Genomic DNA, 20216 nt, shown 5'->3' on the forward strand with positions numbered 1-20216 from the left:
GGGGATGGGTGGGCATCCTTGGGGATGGTTGGGTGCCCTCCATCACAGACTCCATTTGCTTGGGGAAAAAGGGGGGGGGGAGGGGGGAGGGCACATTTTCGGCACCCAGGGAGGGAGGAGCCTGTGGCAGAACCCAACTGCTGGCAAAGAGGGAGGAAAGGGGTAAATGCTGGGGGAAAAAGGGAGGGGGCAAGGGGGGAGGGGGAAAGGGAGAAATTGGAGTGGGAAATCGGGGGGAAAGGGGAGATGGGGCAAAAGGGCCGTTCCTGCAAAGCCATCAGCCCCCCACGGTGCCAGGGCTGAGATCTGGGCTCCCATGGAAGAAAGTGAAATAGCTAAGAAAAATGGAAAAAAGAAAAAACACAGTTTGGGGCAGTTCTTCCCCAGCGAGCATCAGCTCAGTGGGGTCCAACCTGATGTCCCCTTGCTGTCCCCTGTGCCCGCAGGTCCCAACACTTACGAGGACGCGGCTGCCTACATCCAAGCACAATTCGAGAGCAAAAACCGCTCCCCCAACAAGGAGATTTACTGCCACATGACGTGCGCCACGGACACAAACAACATCCAGGTGGTGTTCGACGCCGTCACCGACATCATCATCGCCAACAACCTGCGGGGCTGCGGCTTGTACTGAGCCCTGCCATGGAGCGTGGCCCCGCACACCCACCCACACCGCACCACACACACCGAGCGCGACGGGAGAAACAGCGGGACGGAAACAAAGTCGTAACCATAATCATGAGAGTTGGTAAATAAAAAGGCGTAAGGAAATGATATATATACGTATATATATATATACAAACAAAACAACAAATCCACCACCACCTTTCTGTTGGTCTCAGAGCCGTGGGCAGGAGGGGGGATCCTTGCCACCCGCTCTGGGGTTCAGGCTTTTTGGTTTATTTTTTCTCTTTTTGTTTCTTTGTTTCTAATTTAATTTCTCTGCGGGGTGAACGGGTTTATTCCCTACTGAAGGGTGGTTTCTATTTTACTTTACTTTTATTTTATTTTATTTTATTTTAAAGAGGGAAATGGTAGCAATGGCAAAGCTCACTCCTCAGCATGCGCCCCGGCCAACAAGGAGCTGAGCTGAAGCCCCTCTCCTGTCCATCCCCCAGTGGTCGGGCAGGGCGCACAGCAGCACTCAGTGCATGCGGGGACGAGCTGCCACCCACTCTCCTCTTCTTGGTTTTTTTTCCTTTCATTCCTTTTTAATCTTTTTAATGTAAGTGACCCCCCCTCCCCGGTGGGAGCCAGGGGTGCAGGCCGTGCCGTTCTCCATTCCGGGGTCTTTTCCCCCAGTTTCCCCCATGCAGAAGCACAGCCCTCCAAGCTCCCATCACAACGGCGCTGCCTCTCTTGTCACCCGGGGTTGACGTGGGGGCTCCAGGCAGGGGGTGTCCATCTAAATACAGATTGGGGTTTTTCTTTCTTTTGCTTTTTTTTTTTTTTTTTTTTTTTCTTTTTTGTTCGTTTTGTTTCATTTAGGGTAATTTTTGGCTTTTTATTTTTCATTTTTAACTCTTTCCAGTGGATGCTTTTCTGTGCTGCTTTTTTCTTCACACTCCCCCCCCCAAACCCCTCCACTCCTCCCTTTTAGTGAATGGTGTTTTTTCTCTCATGTGGGGATGTTTGTGCTGCAAAGAAGAAAAAGAAAAAAAAAAAAGAAAAAAAAAGAAAAAAAATCTCAAAAAATAACCTTAAAAAAAAAAGATGAAAAAAATAATAATAATTAAAAAAAAAAAAAAGCAAGGAAAAATAATTTACAAATTTTAAATCCACACCAAACCACAAAAAAAAAAAAAAGCTAAAAAAAAAAAGGAATGTAGTGTTTACATTACAGCCACCGTTTTCATGAGCGACCCTTCGCCATTTCTACTTTGATGAGTACCGAGATGTCGTCACTGTTTCACTTTTAAGAGTTACCTTTGCTGAAGACGAGCAGTCACACCTGTTGAAAAGGAAACGAATAAATAAAGAGGAAACTACAAATATTATATATATATATATATATAAAGCGCCAGGTCTTTCTAAGCCTTTCTATTACCAATCAGTGAGGTTTCTGTGATATATTACACACTGCCAATCTCTTTCTCTGACTAATGGAAAATTCATGTGTAGCTCAATAAAGAGAATGTTTGTCTGTACTCTGGGCTCTCCCCTCTGTATCTTCGGCTGCTTCTTTCCATACTCCCTCTTCGCTTCTTCCACCAAGAGAAGGGGGAAAAAATGACAAAAATCACCTTTTTTTCACCCTGTTTTTTGTTGGTTTTGAGCACACAGAGCTGGCATCGGTGCAGCCCCAGAGCCCCACGCTGGGATCCAGGGCACCAGTGCTGCTCCAGCATGGTGTACCCCGCTGAACAGAGCTGAATCTACGGGAGGAGGGATCGAGTCGTTCAGACACGGAAGCACTGAGGCTGGAAAAGACCTCTCAGATCGTCAGTTCCAACCCCAGCCCACTGCCCATGTCCCTCAGTGCCACGTCCCACAGTTCTTGATCACATTCAGGGGTGGGGAATCCCCCCCCTCCCTGAGCAACCCCTGCCACGGCCTCACCGCTCTTCTGAAGAAGGAACTGTCCCTAATTCCCAACCTGAAGCTCCCTCTTGCCCTCAGTGCTCTAGGAGCAGCTCTGGCATGTCCCCCATTCACGGACCTGTCCCCTGTCCACGGCACCGAGCTCCTCCCCAAATCCCTGCCACATCGCTGGGCAAGGGATGGAGCAGCAGGATAAGGGCTGATGCCATAATTACACACATGGCTTTTTCCACACCTGAGCACACTTGATTCCTTTCTTTCTTACACGGAAATATAGTGCTGGAAATAGGTGGAGACGGGAGGTTTCTGCGGCTGGTTTTCCGGCGCACGCTGCCATCTGCAGCTCCACACGGGAGAAGGCATGACCGGGGAATCGACGTTATACAGAGCATCGCACCCACTAAGCAAGCACAATATCGGCTGGGAACAAGCCCTGCTGATGGCCGTACTTTGCGGCACAGTGCCCACTGCATCCTCAGTGTTGTCCTATGGGGTCCTGCAACTGCTTTTCTGTCTTGGAGGAAAAGTAATGAGGTCCTTGGATATCTGCTGCTCCACGAGAGATGGCTCCTAACACCACCGGGAACATCACTGAAACAATAGTAATTACAACCCAGGCAACAAACATCCCATCCCCATCCCATATCCATCCCCATCTCTAAGCCATCTCCACCTCTATCCCATTCCATCCCCACCCCTATCTCCACCCTATCCTCATCCCTATACCATCTCCACCCCTGCCTCTATCCCATGCTGATCTCTATTCCATCTCCACCTGTATTCCAACCCCAGCCCATCCCCAGCCCTATTTCCTTCCTATCTTTATTCCAACCAGCCCCCATCCAATTCCCATCCTATCCCCATCCCCATTCCATCTCATTCTCTTCCTCATCCCACTCTACCAACATCCCCATTCCCATCCCATCCCACTTCATTCTCAGACTGTCCCCATACTCATTCCACCCTATCCCCATCCCCACCCCATCTCATTCTCATCCCCATCCCCAGCCGAACCCTGTCCCCATCCCATCCTCATCCCTATCCTCATCCACATTCCCATCCCCGCCCCCTTCCCCATCCCCCTCCCATCCCCACCTTTGATCTATGACCATCTCTGACATGTCCCCTGTTCGTGCCCCCAGCTCCGCTATTTTTGGGGACCATTTCAATTTCCTATGGCATTACGTCACACCACAATGGTGACGTCACGATGGCGCAGCTTCATCTCACGGCCGGCAGGGGGCGCCATAGTGCTAAGGAAGGCTTTTATTTATTTATTTATTTATTTGTGGTTTTATAGCTTTTATTTCTCAGGTTTTGAAGATTTCAAATTCAGTCTGTCGTTTTATCCCTTTTTCCCTTTTTACTATTTCCTTTGTAGTGTTTTCCTTTCCAGTGTTTTCATTTTCTACTCCGCAGTTCTCAGTACTTTGTTTCTAGATTGTCAGCGCTTTCATAATTTTATTTTTAACCATTATTATTTTATTTTGCGGAGTTTTTATTTTCAAATCTTCTAATCTTTCTATCTTTCTAATCTTCTAAACTTCCTGTATTATGGCCGACTGCGCCATCGTCCGAAATAAAACCCCCTTCCATCACAGTTTTGGTTTTTGGAAAGGAAGCCCAGCCGAAGGAATAATTCACATCGACGGGAGCGCAAAATCCTCATGAATTCACCTTCTATTTAGTGCTCACAAACCGTGCGGAGCGTAACGAGAACCAGCCCCGCTACTGGGCTTCCCCCGCCCGGGGACGGCCCGGGACTGCCCGGGGGTGGCCCGGACCACACAAAGCGCCGTTCCCCCCGCCTCGGGGCGAGAAAAATGCTCGAAATCCTGAAATGTAACCGAGGTTCCGCGCTCCGCAAATTCCAGGGAGAGCTCCAAGAAATCCGCTGTAGGGCGGCGGAGGGACAAAACGTGTGGGGTGGGACCTCCGGGGAGCGGCGGGGGGGGGGGGGGGGGGAGAGTTCTGGCTTTCCCCTAACGCTGTGCGGAGGGGGAGCTGGAGGGGGCAAAGCAGAGCGGGGGGGGTCTCCTCATTTAACCTGGGCGGAGGTGGTCACCGAGCTGCATTAAAGGGACTGACGGGGCTGGGTTTCATGGAATCACAGAATCACTGAGGTTGGAAAAGAGCTGAGAGCTCCTCAGGTCCGGTCCCAGCCAGCCCCACTGTGCCCACTGCCCGCGTCCCTCAGTGCCACATCCCCGCGGCTCTGGGGCAGCTCCAGGGATGGTGACTCCCCTCCATCCTTGGGCAGTCGTGCCTCACTGCAGAAACTGGGAGCAGAAATTATTCCTAGTATCTGACCTGAATGTTCCCTAGTGCAACTGAAGGCTCTCCCAAATGATTCCCAGCCCCATTATTCTTCAAGAATAAAGGGAAAAGCCCACCCAGCCTCCTACTGACTCATGTGCTGGCAGCTGGGCAGTGCTGCATGGCAGCACACAATGCTGCACAGCCTTCGCTGCCAGCCCCACTCCCCTGGCCCCTCATTATATTCCATTTCAAGATTATTGTGGGATAATTGCATTATGGAGGACAGCTACAACCGCACATTACGAGTCCATCTCTGCCGAGGCAGGAGGTGGAGCTCCCTGCAGGCACTGGGGAGCAAGCTCCAGTCCTGCTGATGTCAAGTTCAGGATGGATCCCCCCCTGCCCCTGCCCTGCTCCCCAAGGCTGCAGCAAAACAGCCGCGTGGCACAGGGCAGCCATGGGATTTGCTCTTTTAGCTTTAAGATGCAGCAGCATGCTGCTGGCTGCACCCCAGGGCAGATTCTCCATTGCTCCCACCTGGCTCACTGTGTGCACATTGCAGCCTGCAGACCAAACCAGAACTCTACACGTGGTACAGCAAGGGGCACAGCTGCAGCAGCATGTGTGCAGATGTATCTGAGGATGTGCAGCAATGGCATGAAATGGAGTTGGGATTGAGACTCCAGGAGCTGCAGCAGGGAGCAGGGCAAGCCCAGGGCATGCACAGTCCCACCAACAGTAGTATCTGGGGGTCTTCCCTACTCCGAACGCTTGCTCACACTTTAGCTAATCTGTGTGCAGCAGTGCCTTGAGCTTCCCACAGGAACAACGCATGGATGGATGTGGGGGTCCAGCATTCCCACTTGGAGCTGGGTCTGTGAGAGATCTGGGCTTTGGGGGTGCTGTAGGTGTGGGAGCCACACAGCACCTGTCACTGTGAGTCCCAGTGGAGGAACCTGATGAGGTCTTGTGTCACTGCTGGCTTTGCAGATGAGGAATGGAGGCAGGGACTGAGACCAGATCACTGCTCCTGCTGCCTCTCACATCTTCAGCTCCACTGGAGCCACCCTGTACCACCAGGCCCTGCTCCAATCTGCAGTGCCAAGTGACAGTGATCTATCATCACTGCTATTATCATCACCATCTCCATCATAACCCCGCTACCCCCAACACACAGCCAACCCCTGTCAGAACATCAGTGCCCCCACGTAGCACACAGCTCGGTGCTGATGGTGTGGCTCCATTGGTGTGGGAATGGCTGTGGTCCCACCCCATGTCCCCCCATATGCTATAGGGGTGAAAGCAGCTCCCTCGTTTTCTCCCTGAGGGGAAGTGGCCACTAGGACCTATTCCTGTTGTGAAGGATGGGGGTGAAAAAACACCACCACAACACGGCCCTGGATAATTGAATGAAAATTTAATGAGTGTTTCCTAGAATGTGTTAGGAGAAATGGCAATCGATAGAAAGCTGATTTCCAGAGTTCGGCACAAACTGAACCCAGCATGTGCCAGTCAAAATGGGATGCGATGGGTCTGAAGTGGAACAGAATGGACTGGAGGTGGAGTGGGTGGATCTGAGGTGGGACAAGATGGATCTTGTAGGTTGGGATGGATTTCAGGTGTTCCCCAAAGCGCCCAGCCAGGCGCACTCCTGCCCCACCATTCCTTCTGCCTTGCATACAAAGAGCCCTTTTGTTACGGTTCACATCCTGGAAGCACTTAATGGCATTTTTATTTTTAATCCATCCCATGTGTTATGTTTGGATGGATCCGGCAGGGCTGCGCTCACAGCTTAACCTGCTGACAGCACAGGAGAGATGCACTCAGGATGCATTTGGGATGTGTTTGGAACGTGTCTGGGATGCATTCAGGATATGTTTGGGATGCATTTGGGATTTGCTCAGGATGCATTTGAGATATACATGGAGTGTTTCCCTCACTGATGAGCACTGAGGTAGCTTTGCAGCTCCTCATTGGCCTCACCCACGTGTCAGAACCATCAGCCCCATTGCCTCCCGGGGAGTCGGGTCGGGGCCATCATTGCTGTGCAGAGCAGCAGAGTGCTGCCTGCCTGTCCCAGGAGCCCGGGGTGGTGACACAGCAGTGAAGCGGTGCGGAGGAGCCAGAGAGCACATCTGGAGCCTCTGATAACTCAAGCCCCGGAGAACACATCGCTGACACCCACACAAAGCCTTTGTGCAAGCGCTCAGAAGTGCTTGGTTCCCAATCTGTGGGTTTCTGCTCTAACAAGCACCAGATTTTGTTTGGAACATCAGACAGGGCTTGTTTTGCTGCTCTGCAAAGCAGGAAGCAGGAGCTGAGGCTGCAGTGTGCATCACCAGGACAGCACAATCCAGGGTGGGTTCTGATGTGCTTTATAAAATGCAGTTCCTTGAGCAGAACTTCAACTTTCCTTCCCCTGGGAAATTACCAAACTCCCACTTTGTCAGAGATTTGCAATGAAGCCCCAGAGCAGAGGAAAATTCTGCCCTGGGTGGTTTCCAGCAGTGTGCAGAGTGCAGACGGTGCCCAAGCATTGCATTTGTTTTGTCACCGGGAACAGCATCCCTCAGAGCTGCCTCGGGCAGCGCCAGCCCCGGCCACTCCCTGAGAAAAAACCTCGCTGGATAAACTGTGAAGAGCCGGGAGACAAACATCCTATTCACCCGGCTCCTGGAAAACACCGCGGGATCAAAGCTGCTGCCAAACCTGCTGCAGGGCGGCCATCTCTCTCCTGTCGTGTCTGGGTGCTAACTTCGCACCAAGGGGGGCATGGGGATGTGCCACGGGGCCGGGGAAAAAAGGACAGGGGAGCTGGGAGGGTGAGCTGAGCTATCTTGGTGCAAGCTGATGGTGTAAGGAGAAATGGGAACGAAGAAGTTCCAGTGAGAAACAGAGGGGGAAATGAGGCTGCTTTGGGTCTGGGTGAGTTTCATTGGGGATGTGATGCTGTGCCTTGGAACTGGGGTTTGGGGACATGTGGGTGATGTGCAGAGATGAGCAGTGCTGAAGGACTACGGAACTGGGCCCTGGCTCAGTCCTGCTCCTGCCTGGCAAGAAGAACTGCCGGTGTGTGTGGGCTGCATGCATGGGCACCCCTCTGCCCACATGGTCTCCTACACCTGTGCACATCCCTGTGTTAGTGCACATCCCTACACACATACATGTTTCATCTCCTACATACACCCCTCCACCCACATGTACCCCTGCAGCCACGCACAGCACTGCAGCTATGCATTCTCCAGCTCTGACATACACCCTTGCACCCATGCAGCCCTGCCCCCAGGCGCATCCCTGCACCCTGCAGCCCCGCACCCAGCCCAGCCAGCACCCTTCCCCTCCCAACACGACAGCCCTGCGACCACCTTTATAGGGCAAGTTTCAGGTCTCTCCAAAGAGCTGCAGAGGAGACACTTCTTTCCCCGTGTGCTGACTCTGGGGGCAGCGCTACAGCAGTGCAGCCTGGGAGGGTGTGAGGGTGCAGGAAGGGAAGCAACAATTTTTGCAGGGCAGCGTGCTGGCAGGGATGCAGGTGCTTATCATGTATATAGAGCCTATCGTGTACACAACGCCGTAATGCAAATTATGCCTGTAATGCAAATAAAAGCCCTTTGCAAAGCACACCCCTTCTTCCCTCTGCTTGTTTTAAAGCTCTGCTATTGATTTTTGCAAGCAGAACACGGACACGCAGGGAATGCCTCCAGGGTGGGCTGGTGGTAGGGGTGACATTGGAGTCCCCATGCACCCACTGATGCCCCAGGGCACTGCTGAGCCCCGGGATGCGTTTGGTCCCTGCGGGCCCAGAGCCACCTCCCCCACCCCGGCTGGGCACTGGTCTGCCGAAATGGGCACATTCCCATGGTCGGGTGTGGGACGTGTATCAGAGCAGACCCACATGAGCATCCCGCAGGCAACCAGACAGTAAAGGGGCGAACGCCCGGTTAGAAAAAAAAGGTTAGGTTGTTTGGTTGCTGGTTCCTTTTGTTGGTGTTGTTGTTTTTCCCTGGGTCTGAAAGACGCGGCTGAGTCATCTCTCACCTTTCCCCAGCCAGATATCTGAAGAGCTTTTGAAAAAGCCAAGGCACGAACAAACCCGAGGAGCTCCGAACCTCCCGGTGCTCCCGCCGGTGCCGTTTCCCAGCGCAGAGCTTCCCGGGCCTCGCCCCCCCCGGCTCTGCCCCCGCCGGGGTCCTGCGGCCGCGCTCCGTAATGAGCCGCACCCGGCGGTGGAGCCGCGGCCCCCGCGCTGACCCCTCGCGGCTGTTTGCAGCACACAGGACTGCGGAGGCAATTAGTGGTGTTTAAGCAAAGAAATAAAGCAGCGACGCTGTACCTAGAGATTCTTCTGAGGGCCGGAGCCTCGACAGAAAGATCCATTGCCTCGGCGCTGCTGTCAGAATAAATGACCCTCCCGAGAGAAGTGTTTTTGAGGCTTTTTCTGCCCCACTGGACATAATTTAAGAAATGCATTACCACCAGAAATCACTAATTTTAGCCAACAGATAAGTTGAAAAGGGTCGTCTTTTTCCTTGTACACTCCAAGACAGAGGATATGTTATTAGAGAGCTGTAATGCAAACAGTTGTTCTGATGTGAGGAGACCGTCAGCAGCCCCAATTAGGCTCAGGCAGCGTGCTCCCCTATGCACAGAGGGGTTGTGAACCTCTGCCGTTGTGCTTGGAGCATCCATTCCCACTCCTACCAGCTTGGTCCCAAGGGTGAGGTCCTGCCTAGCTCTGGAGGGTGGGGGTCGGGGCTGACAGGGACTGTAGGAGGGCCCTCAAAGCACTTTCAGAACTTGAAATGCCATCCTAGCCTTGCATTCGAATGCTAGTGATGGTTGTTGTGCTCTTACAAACAGTTCTTCATAATGCAGTGGCACAGCAGCCCAGGGAGGGGGGTGTGGGGAGTCCCCATCCCTGGAGTTGTTCAAGAGCCGTGGGGGTGTGGCACTGAGGGATGGGGGCAATGAGAAGGTGGGGTGGGCTGGGGTTGGACTCGGGGATTTGAGAGATCTTTTCCAACCTGAATGGTTCTGTGATTCTACTCTACAATTCTATAAGCAGTTGGTAGCTGAAATTATGGCTGTATTTATTGAGGATAGTAAATATGCACTCCTGAGGCTGTATTTATTGGGTTGTGTGTGTTGAAAGGTTATTATTTAGATGAGGATATTTAACCTGGAAGAAGACAATGCCCTTTTTAATTAATGGAGGGTGAACCTGGCTGAAACATTTGCTGCCTGCAGTGCCGCCCATGATTCACATTCTCACTTAAATCCTGAAGATCCACAGCCCTGTTCCCCATGTAAATCTGTGTTCATGTGCATCTGTTATTTACTCTACCAGAGGGTCTGAGAGACCCATCCCAAACTTCCAGAGCTCTGCAACATGCAAATGCAGAGGGTTCTGGGTGCTGGCTGGAGCCCGGCCAGAGGTGGGGGATGTAGTGCCCAGCTCAGCAGGAATCCCCCAGCCCCAAAAAGCACTGCCACACACCCTCCCCTCTGCATGCAGCACCCGTGTGGGGCAGGAGCACTGTGTGCTCACGCTCTTCCAGCATTACACACGTGGCTCTGGTGCATCTTCATGGCAAAGAGCAGTGCAGGCAGAGAGCTGCATGACCACCAGCCATAGCTGCAGAGGACGACTGTCGCACTTGGCCATAAGCCTCTTCTTTTGCTTCTGTTCAGTTTTAGCCTAAGTATGGAGCAATTGCCTTTCCCCTCAGCTGGAGAGTTCCACCGTGAGCTGCACTGTGCAAAACCTTCTCAAGAGGGTAACAATGACCAAGGAAATGCACTCATGTTCCAGTGGCCACTTGATTTTTGCACAGAGGGTCTGATGTTGGCCCCTACAACTATTTTAAATAGAAATGCCCAGGGAACAGACCAGGGCTGGGACAGGGGGACAGCTTGGATAATAGCTCATCCTTTGGGTTGTGTTTTTTTGTTGTTTTCTTTCAGTCCTGAAGTTGATCAAAACAAGAGTCTTTGATTAAAACTCTTTGAATGCTTTCTTTGCTATACTTTTAAATGCCAAATAAATCAGTGACTCCAAGGAATTATTCAATTGACACAAATTTGTTCCACCTGAAATGAATAGCAAGCCTGAGAAGGCAATAGGAAATTGTTAATCCATCACTGCCTGACTTCCACCGGGGTATGTTTCTCCTAACTAAAATGCAACCTGATCCTTCATTCAAGGGAAAGATCTCAGAGTCTGCTGTGTGCCACAAGCTTCCAAAGCTTTGCTAAATCTGAGAGCAAGGAAACACCATCCATCTTAGTCACTAATATGTGCTGCAGGAAGATAAAGGGAGGGCTTGGTGCAAGCACAGGCAATGGCTTTCCCTTGGGGTTCCTGAGCTACTGGGACAGCAGTGTGAGATGTTCCCATATGCTCTACTACAGCTGTTGTGTTCAGTGTTTGAATGAATGGAAGAAATGCCTCAGTTCACAGGCTCAGGTTATGCCAGTGGAGGTTCAGGTTGGATATCAAGAACAATTCTTCTCCAAAAAGCGGTGAGGCAGTGGCACAGCTGCCTGGGGATGGGGGGAGGGGGGATCACCTTCCCTTGGGGTGTCCAAGAAGTGAGGGGATGTGGCACTGAGGGATGCGGGCAGTGGGCATGGCGGGGGTGGGCTGGGGTTGGACTTCAGAATCTGTGAGGTCTTTTCCGACCTTAAAATTTGGGGTTCCGAAAATAATGAGGAAGACAAAGTGCAGAATTTTCAGCCTCCCTTTAATCTCCCAGAGCAGTCACGTGCTCCCTGGCTGAATGTGTTTTCATAGTAAGAAAGGTGCGCTCTGCTTTGCATCCTGCATCGCCACGAGCACTTCCTCCTCAGTTCAAAGGCGGCTTGCAGGAACCGAGACCGAGAGACCCGTCCTCATGTCCATATTCATGCACACCTCTGCTCTGCGCTTTGAACGCAGCCTCTTGTGCTTAATGACTCGGGGTGGAGGATCCTGTTTTCTCACTTTTACAAGCGTTGCTTTCCTTAGAGAAGGGCCCTTGTCTGTCATTAAATACTGCTGTTTGAACAACAGAGCAGAGGAGGCTGCTGCTTTCACCCCATGAGTGGAGGTTCCTACAGCCTGCACTTGCTCTGGACGGCAGCTGCTCACTCAGAGTGCTTGATTGTGCCTATGTAAGCATAAAAAGGTGGATCACAGGTGGCTTTGGGGAGAGAACAACACAGACCTGCCGTGCAAAGAAAGCACTTTGCATGCTCTTTGCATGAAACGGTGTGCGGCCAGGAGAGAAGTGGTAAGCAAAAGCACTGCACGCTACTCCTGGGCTGTTTGTTGGCAGTGCTGCTGTTGCTAAATGTACTGTTAGTGATAAATGGTGGGAAACAGCCCCGCAGGAAGGTACTGCCAGGACCCTGCATTGCCCTGTGCCTAGGCGGGGAAGGCAGTGGCTTTGGCACTGAGATCTGTCCGCTGAAAGAGAAGGCTGTCTCTGCCAGCTTTGATTTCACCTGGCTCACAAGTGATCGTTTCAGGGGCTGTGATTAATTGACTTTAAAGTGATGAGGGATTTTTGTAGAGAACAGAAAGTGGACGCTTTTTCCAGCTTTGTGCTTTGGGGATGGAATTTGTTTCTGGGAGACACTTTCAGATATCTACAGCTTCTTCCATGAGGAAAAATCATCCAACTATGCATACATAAACTTGCTGAAATTCAGCCTTTCATTGACAAGATGTACAATGCAGTGGATAATGGCACACCTTGAAATAGAGAGTTGGGCTACAAAGCTCTGCTCTGAACTGCTCCATTGGCACCTCTGCTGAAAGTCAGAAATGCCTGACTTGATCTTTGCTAGGAGCAAGTTTGCTGGCTATGACCTCCCAATGAGCAGTGCCCAGGCTTTTGGTGCAGTGAAACAAGAGCTGAAAAGTAAGGGGTAGGTGAGCTTCTTTGCCTCCTTATATGGTTCTACAAACTTTATTTTGGAGATGATAAAGGGCTGCACTGCCCAAGACAGAGTTGGTACAAGGGCAATCTGGGAGCATGGCTTGTGCTTGGTCCCTGGAACAAGTACATCCAGGCTGGTTATTGTGGAAATCACACGTGGGAATCCCCTGAGTCTGTGCTTAGCTTTTCTTGTAGGCAGAAAGCCAAACTGAGTGGCCAAATGCAGCCCTTTTTGACCCTAAAGTGGTAGCGCACAAGACACACCTGGTTTTCATCCTGGGAAATGAGGGTTACTTCAGTTTCCTGCTAGATAAAAGCAATAAAAAGGGACAGAACTCAGAAATGGCAGCAGAAAAAGGCCATGAAGATGCCACAGTGGAAAATGAGTGTGTTGCCAAACCAAGTGAGACAAGAAATGTTGGGTCTGGAACCCAACACAGTGGGAAATCAGGAAAGTGCAAAAGGAGATGAGATCCTGAACGAATGGTGGCTGTTTCTCATCTAGAGGCAAACAAAATAAAAGCATGTGAACAGTGTGATACTGCTGAGGAAGTTAACCTTAAAAGGAAGACTAAAAGACAGTGAGGTGGAAGAAACTTCTGGATTGTGGAAGGTCTGTGGAGCTTAGAACTGGTGCTCATAGATTTGTTACTATGTAATGCCTTAGAGGAAACTGTTGTTAAAGCAGAAGAGGAGTGGTGAGTAGCAAAGCTGTTCCCCAGGCCACAAGATGCTCTCTGGGCACCCTAGGCTAGGCAGAAGCAGGATGTTCTCTGCTGGACCTTCTGGCACTCTCAGGTGGCTTCCATTTTTTTTTTTTTTTTTTTTTTTTTTTTTCAAATGATTTATCTTTGAGTTTCTGCAATTAAAGTGTGTCTGAGACAGGAGGAACAGGAGGGGAGAATAAAGAGGAATTCCTGTTTTAGAATGTTAGGCATCCAGTGAGGACCTGACAGATTGGAAGCAGAGGGAAGGAGCTGAAAGGTAGATGCTGAAAATGGGGAGGAAAACATCGATCCAGGATTTCTCCTCCGTAAGATGTAGAGCAGAATGCTAGATAAAAGGGATGTCTGCAGCTTGTGTCTGACAACAGAGTGGAAATCCCCTGGCCAGAGAAAAGAAGAAAGAGAGGATGAAGTGGCTGCAAGGAAGGGCACCAGGCTCACATGTACTTAAAGGCAGAAGCAGCAGCCAAATAAAAAAAGGAACTCCATCATCAATCAGTGGTTGCAAAAATGTGTGTGAACTTTTCTGAAATTCCCAGGGAGAAGAACCATTTGGGTCAAGAAGTGAATGGTGCAGAGCTCTAGATGCTTGTGCCATCAGCCTACGTGAACTGGCTTGTTGATGAGCACGGACAAGTCGCTCAGGCTCCATGTGCCTCTGTTTCATCAGGTCTTTTAGATGGGGTAGAAATATTGCCTCAGTTAAAACAGAGGCGAGGGCAATAGATTACTTCAGCAGTTATAAAGCCCTTCTATGAAGGAGAAGGCATTATTGGTCATGGCTAGCTTGCATGTAGAGAAGCCACAGAATATCTGGAGGTGTCATTGCTCACTTCTCAGCTCTCCTCGCCACAGCAGGGATGGTTCTGCTCTATCTTCTCCCAACAGCCTTCTGCATTGGAAGCTGGTGTCTCCCAGGGAATCTCTCCCAGGCCCCAAACATCTTTAGGGTTAGGTGTTCTCTTATCTACTCTTGATCTCATTGCTGCGATGAGTACCTGTTCGTTATGGCTCACCCTTATCTTCTGTGAGCTGTGGGTTTCTGCAGGGACAAGTGGTGTCTGCGTTCCTGTGAGTGGGGATGCACTGATCAACAGCGCTGGGTGGTTTTCATTCTACAAAGCAATCTGATTGCTTAAGACCTTGCCAAATCTATTTAGGCCAAAGCTTTTCCATGCCAGGCACTTCCCTCAAGCTGTTTTCCACCCCCTTCTTTCTTTGCCTTTTTGTTTTAAAATGCAGCCAAAAATCTCAGCTGTTTCTGAGCATGAGGTTAGGAAGCACTGCTGCTGTGTTACAGCTGAGAAGGAGAACCTTGATGATGGGGCTATTTTCAGAAGGCTACAGAGCTGAGGAAGAGGGATGTGAGCCGTGGGAGCAAACTGCGGCTCAGGCATCAGCCTGCCGGGTGCCAGCCCCACGGTGGCATCTCCCACTGTGGACACAGGCTGGTGATTATCAGTCTGACACCGAGGTGTTTCCCATGGGAGGTTCCAGGAATCATTCTCTGTGTCCTGAGAGGCCTTTCTGTGCTAAAAGTTTCACCCTGCTGTGGCTCGGTTTGATGCTGGCTTCAGAACAAAGCAAGGTGTGACAGATCACTATGTCTGCATGCTTTCCCCCCTCCCCTTTCCATCCACCTACACCACAAATTGCTGAATCTGCAGGTCAAGCTCCAGCAAAACTGAGGGTGAGGGGGAAGGAGGGCTTCAGAGAAATTCCTGTGAAAGGTTTAAACTGAGGTGGTATGGGTGAGAGGGGAAGACGAAGGTGCAAATCCAAAGGAAGCCAGCCCACCTTTGTTTCCAAGCTCCCCAGAGCAGCTTGTCTTTGTGTAAAATAATACTGTCATTTGTTAACGTTCCTGCCACAGGAGCTGACTGTACGTGAGCTGTATTTTTCCTCCTTCAGCTTTCAAGTTTTTTTCTTCCCCACCAGTTAAGACTGCTCCTGACCCAGGATCTCCAATGAAACCAGATCTGCCTTCGATGCACATTAATCATGTCTGGATTATGGGGTTTGAGCAGCCACTGGAATTTCTTTCTAGTGAAACTGTGGAAGTGACCTTTGCTTCTCCCCATGCTGTGGGTCAGTCTCAAGCTTCCCTGGACATCTACAAACACTGCAGCTGCTAACAGTGCATCACAGAGGTGATGGAGAGGTGAAGAACAGCCTCTTGCTGCTCTGTACCTGATTTTTTGTTTTGTTTTGGTTTGTTTTTTTCCTCTTTTCCTGCCGCTGTAGCATTGGTTTGTAGACATCTTGCTGCTCTCCTTCCTGGGCAGGGGGAGCAGGGCACAAAAGCACAGCAGAGAAATTAGAGTGCTAAAGATTTGGAGGGGAAAATCCACATCCAATAGAAAAATCCTTCAGTGGAGCATGCTGAGGAATCTGTCTTGAGCCGTAAGGAAGGCAGAGGGGGAACAGTAAATACACCCTCCACTCTGTAACGTGCAATCAAATCGCCATGGGGAAAATCTTGTGCCAAGGGAAGTTTGGGGCTTCGTTCTGGAGAACTCTGATCAAGTGGGGGGACTGGGGCCATCCTCATTCCCAGTCAGTAAAAACAAATAGCTGCAGCAACAGAGAAGAAGCATGAAAACAAAGTTACTATCAACACCCTGCCTCTTTGAAATCCCTTCCAAATTCTCAAAGGATAAGATCAATGGGAACAAAAACAGTAGCAGCACTGTACTAAAAGAAGGTGAAAAGGCAGCTCCCTCTGCAGCACACGCCCCAGGAATGGGCTTTGCTTTGCTTTCCCTGCTCTGGCATGAGGCAGATGGGGTTAGGTAGAGCCCCAGAGCAGAGCCAGGTATTTTATTTTTGTTAGCTTTCTTTGCAGACTCCATAATGAAAGCAGCGGTCTGCATCCCCCTGCGCCAGCGCGCTCCAAACCTGCCCGTGATGGAATGTGCTGATAAAGAGGAAAATTTCCTTGTGGACTTGGTTGGAGACATAAATTTAAATATTGCTAATTTTCTGTATTAGCCTCAATGAGAGAATCCGTGTCTCTCCAGGTTCCATCTGTACACGGCAGCAGCTCGCCCTGCTCTGATTAGGGTCTGGGTCTGATTTTGTCTCCCTTCTCTGCGCAGTGCTGAGAAAAGCGCAATTTAGGTAGTTGAGAATGCATGTTTCTGTGAAGAGTTCAGTGTGCAACAAGGCAACAGAACTCTGCTCAGTTCTGAAATGCAGCTTTCCCCTTGAAAATGAAACACATTCTTTAGGAAAAAGATTTTTGTAAGCACCTGGTGGTTTGCATGTTTATGTTTTGCTGCCTGTTACAAGGCAAATTTAGAGTTGGGCACATGTCATAAAGGCAGATAAAGTGTGAGTAAGAGGATTGAATGGGATAGAAAACTTTAACTTCTGCTGCCTTCAAAGGTAACTTCCTAAAAACAGAATAGGGGATTTAAACAGTCTTCTAATTAAGATTAAAGTGAAATGTTCCAATAAGTCCTCTGTAGTGGTGTCCAAATACTCTGAGCAAACATGGAGTTTTGGAAGGGGAGATTTTTGGAGCATAAACTTCTTTGTTTCTCACCAATAAAACATTTTCAACTAAGATACATCCGTGACAAACCTCCCCTACTGTGAAGTTTTAAGTCTGTGTTTCAGTAAGGCGAGGTCTTAAATTCTTGGATACTTCTAGAAGTTCATTTCTGTTTTGACTATAGAGAAGGCAGGAAACAAAATGAATAAATAAAAAAGCTTAGTGAACGCAATGGCTTCCTTCCACTGGATCTACAGGAGGAGACAAGGTTAGCTCAAAGCTTACAGGAATTCTCTTTCCAGTGTGAAGTGTCACTTGGATGTTATCTGTAACAAGCCTGAATCATCTCCAAGAGTTGTATTTAGTATAAATCATACATACTGCAGATTATAATGCTGAGCTCACTCAGTGATAAACATACACGTGTGAAGCAAGAATGAGGTTTGAGCCAGAGTTCAGTGTTCTCCCTCACTATCACCAGTGGAGCCCACAAATTACTATCCTTGTGAGGGCTTAGCTTCCATGCTTTGAACAAAACGTGTTCCACACTGCAGGACCAGGTGCTTATGCTGTCCTGCACGCATGCTGCTCAAGTGGAAGAAAACTTCATCTGTCCTGTGTGCAACTTCATATCCCCTCTGTGCTGCCAACTGTGCAGCAGTGTTGCACCAGGCCTTGGAACCAAGACTGTCTGCACTGTCCATCCTCATGCTGCTTTCTGAGGCCTAAATATCTGCAGGAACTTCAGGAAGAATTACAAGACCACGGAGCTTGTCCAATGTTTTATATCCTGACCTTAGCACTCTTGGAAATATCTGAAAGGCCCTCTGCTAGAGCATGACACTCCCAAAGCCAGACATGTGCTTCTGACAGAGTTTTGACCAGATTAAGAAATCCAGTGTGATGAGACACTGCTGCTGATAGCAGATCAGTGGATAATACACAGGAAAAACTCTGCCTGAACAACATATGATCAAGTGCTGTAAGCATGGCTTGTGTGGCCTTAGCAGCATCTTTAGAACTAAATTCACAAAGGCAGTTTTTAAACACATCCTTTTACGTACGTGGGCTTGAGTGAGTCATGTCTTATGCTCAGTTAAACTTTCTCCTCATTGCTCAACATCACAGATAATGACAGTGTCTGGCTATTTAAATAGAGATTTTGAGATCTTTGTCTGGGGATGACAAATTGTTTGATATGCGGTGGAACTGTGGAACAAGAGGCAAAGAGAGGTGCCCCAAGTCCTTTAGCAGACTAGGCCCTGCTCTCTGTTTCACCAGGCTACAGAGACTCTGACTTCACACAATACTTCTTTCCACCTTGTGCTACAACTGTTAAAATGGAAACGGGTTTCTAATCTGAAGGCTGCATGGTTCCACTGTCAAAACATACATAGATTTCAACAGAGTTCTAGAAAAATATACTTCCTTCACTCATCATCGCCGTTCCTAACAACTAGTAGAAAAGTCAAGCAGTCTTCTGGGATAATCTGTTTTAGTTCTCCAACTAATTGTGCAGTTCAGACCTCATAGCCTCATCAGAAGATTAATTGGTTCTGATGTTCTCAAGTTTCATCTTGTGTTGGTTTCTAGAAAAACATCTGTATTTCCCTGGTTAACTGAAAGAATTTAAAAAGATTTCCAGTTCATTCTGGCATCATGTTTTCCTTAGACAGTGCCAAGCTCAACAATCAGAGCCTGCCTTTGCTACATCATACTGGTGTACCTGGAGTTACACTCTACTTCTTCTGTCACAAATGTCCCCAATCTTTTTGTGATTATTTGTATGCAAATATTAGAAGAGTGTATTTGAGTGAATAGCACAGGGCCTCGAAAGTGTCCGGATCACCAGGATGGAAAAGATGCTTGCTTTTCTGGCCTCCCATGTAGGCTTGCCTGTGAAGACTTGCGGCTCATTCTGCACAGTGACAGTAACCCAGGTTGAAGCAGAAGTGTGAATGCAGCTACTGCTGCGTTGGGGTCGTGATGAAGGCACTTCAACATGGGAAGTTCTCCCACATCCTGGCTGAGTACTCCAAATGCCTGTGAACAGCAAGGGCGGGCAGGAGTTGTGCTTCCACAAGGGAAAGCCCATTCAGATGGTTCAAGTAACGTCAGCTGTCTTTTTCTCTTAGGAAAAGGTCTTCAGGTTTGGCTTCTGGAGTGGATAGATACATCTGCCTTGTAGTCTGGTTTAGAGAAAAGAGAGATCAGGTGCTGCTTCCTTGCTCATACCTGCCATGCTTAGCATTTTTTAACTGGTAGGCAGCTTCCCACTCAGTATGCAAAATTTTGTTTAGCTGTTGTGGTATGGCTCTTATCTCTCTTTGTGCGCTATGTAAGATCTTTAGGTATTAACTTTACCTTTAGGTATTAACTTTATTAACAAGTCCTGAAAAGCCGTATACTGTTGCATTTGGGGTACGTATATGCATCTCTGCCTAAAGTGCTTCCGCAGACATGAACTGACTTCAATGGCTTGTGGCCCCCTATGCTGCCCATATGCCTCATTAGGGTTAGTTTGGGAGTCAGGAGATAAGATAGACCCATGTGCTGATTTATGCAGGCTAGGCATGAAAAGCTGCTCTGTAGGTGAATTAGAACGTTTCGGGATTGATTCTGCTTGTGACTCTGCGCCCATGAGCTGATCGGGCCGCTGGTGGGAAGACTTCAGTGATGATATTCCAGTTAAGAGCATCAATTGTATTTGTAAGGAAATAAAAATCAGTCGGGGACCAATATCAGTTCATCAACTCTATTTCTCCTCTCTATGAATTCTGTAAAACTCATTAGCATAGACCTTGCGTAAGGGGATTGCATTTCACACTTAATGTGCATAATTATATCTTGCAAACAGTTTATTAATGGGTATATAATCATAGAGTAGCTTGTATATACATAACAGCGATGTTTGATTATGCTGCAGCTGCCATAGATCAATGGATACATAGGAGTCTCACTTATTATTGTCTCACATGCACAAAGTCTAGAGAACGATATAACATCTGTACCACACAGTTGTTCATCAAATACTGCTGCCTAGGGGAAACCAGAAATTTCAAAGAAGTGGTACAGAGGGGCTACGGTAAGAAAAGTGTACACAAGACTTTTCACTGGAAGAAAATTCCCCTTCCCAAAAACATCCACTCTGAAAATCTTCTACCTCAGTTCTCCACGCACTGTAAACACAGTAGATCTTATTTTGAAAAGAAATGGCAGCGTGCCTCCAAGTCTGACCATTTCTGTTTTCTGAAGATGACTCACCCAGAGTCC

General features: G+C 49.1%; 1 protein-coding gene across 1 annotated transcript in view; it reads left to right on the forward strand.

The window, feature by feature from the left end:
• GNAO1 (G protein subunit alpha o1) overlaps positions 1-2147 on the forward strand; it is a 119817-nt gene extending 117670 nt beyond the window's left edge. Inside the window, exon 8 of the mRNA XM_072346808.1 lies at positions 447-2147. Coding sequence (XP_072202909.1) covers positions 447-634 — 188 coding nt within the window. The 3' untranslated portion in view covers positions 635-2147. The remainder of the gene's footprint in view (positions 1-446) is intronic.
• Positions 2148-20216: the final 18069 nt, after the last annotated feature.

Source organism: Excalfactoria chinensis, chromosome 11 (assembly GCF_039878825.1).
Source record: "Excalfactoria chinensis isolate bCotChi1 chromosome 11, bCotChi1.hap2, whole genome shotgun sequence".
Classification (NCBI taxonomy): Eukaryota; Metazoa; Chordata; class Aves; order Galliformes; family Phasianidae; genus Excalfactoria; species Excalfactoria chinensis.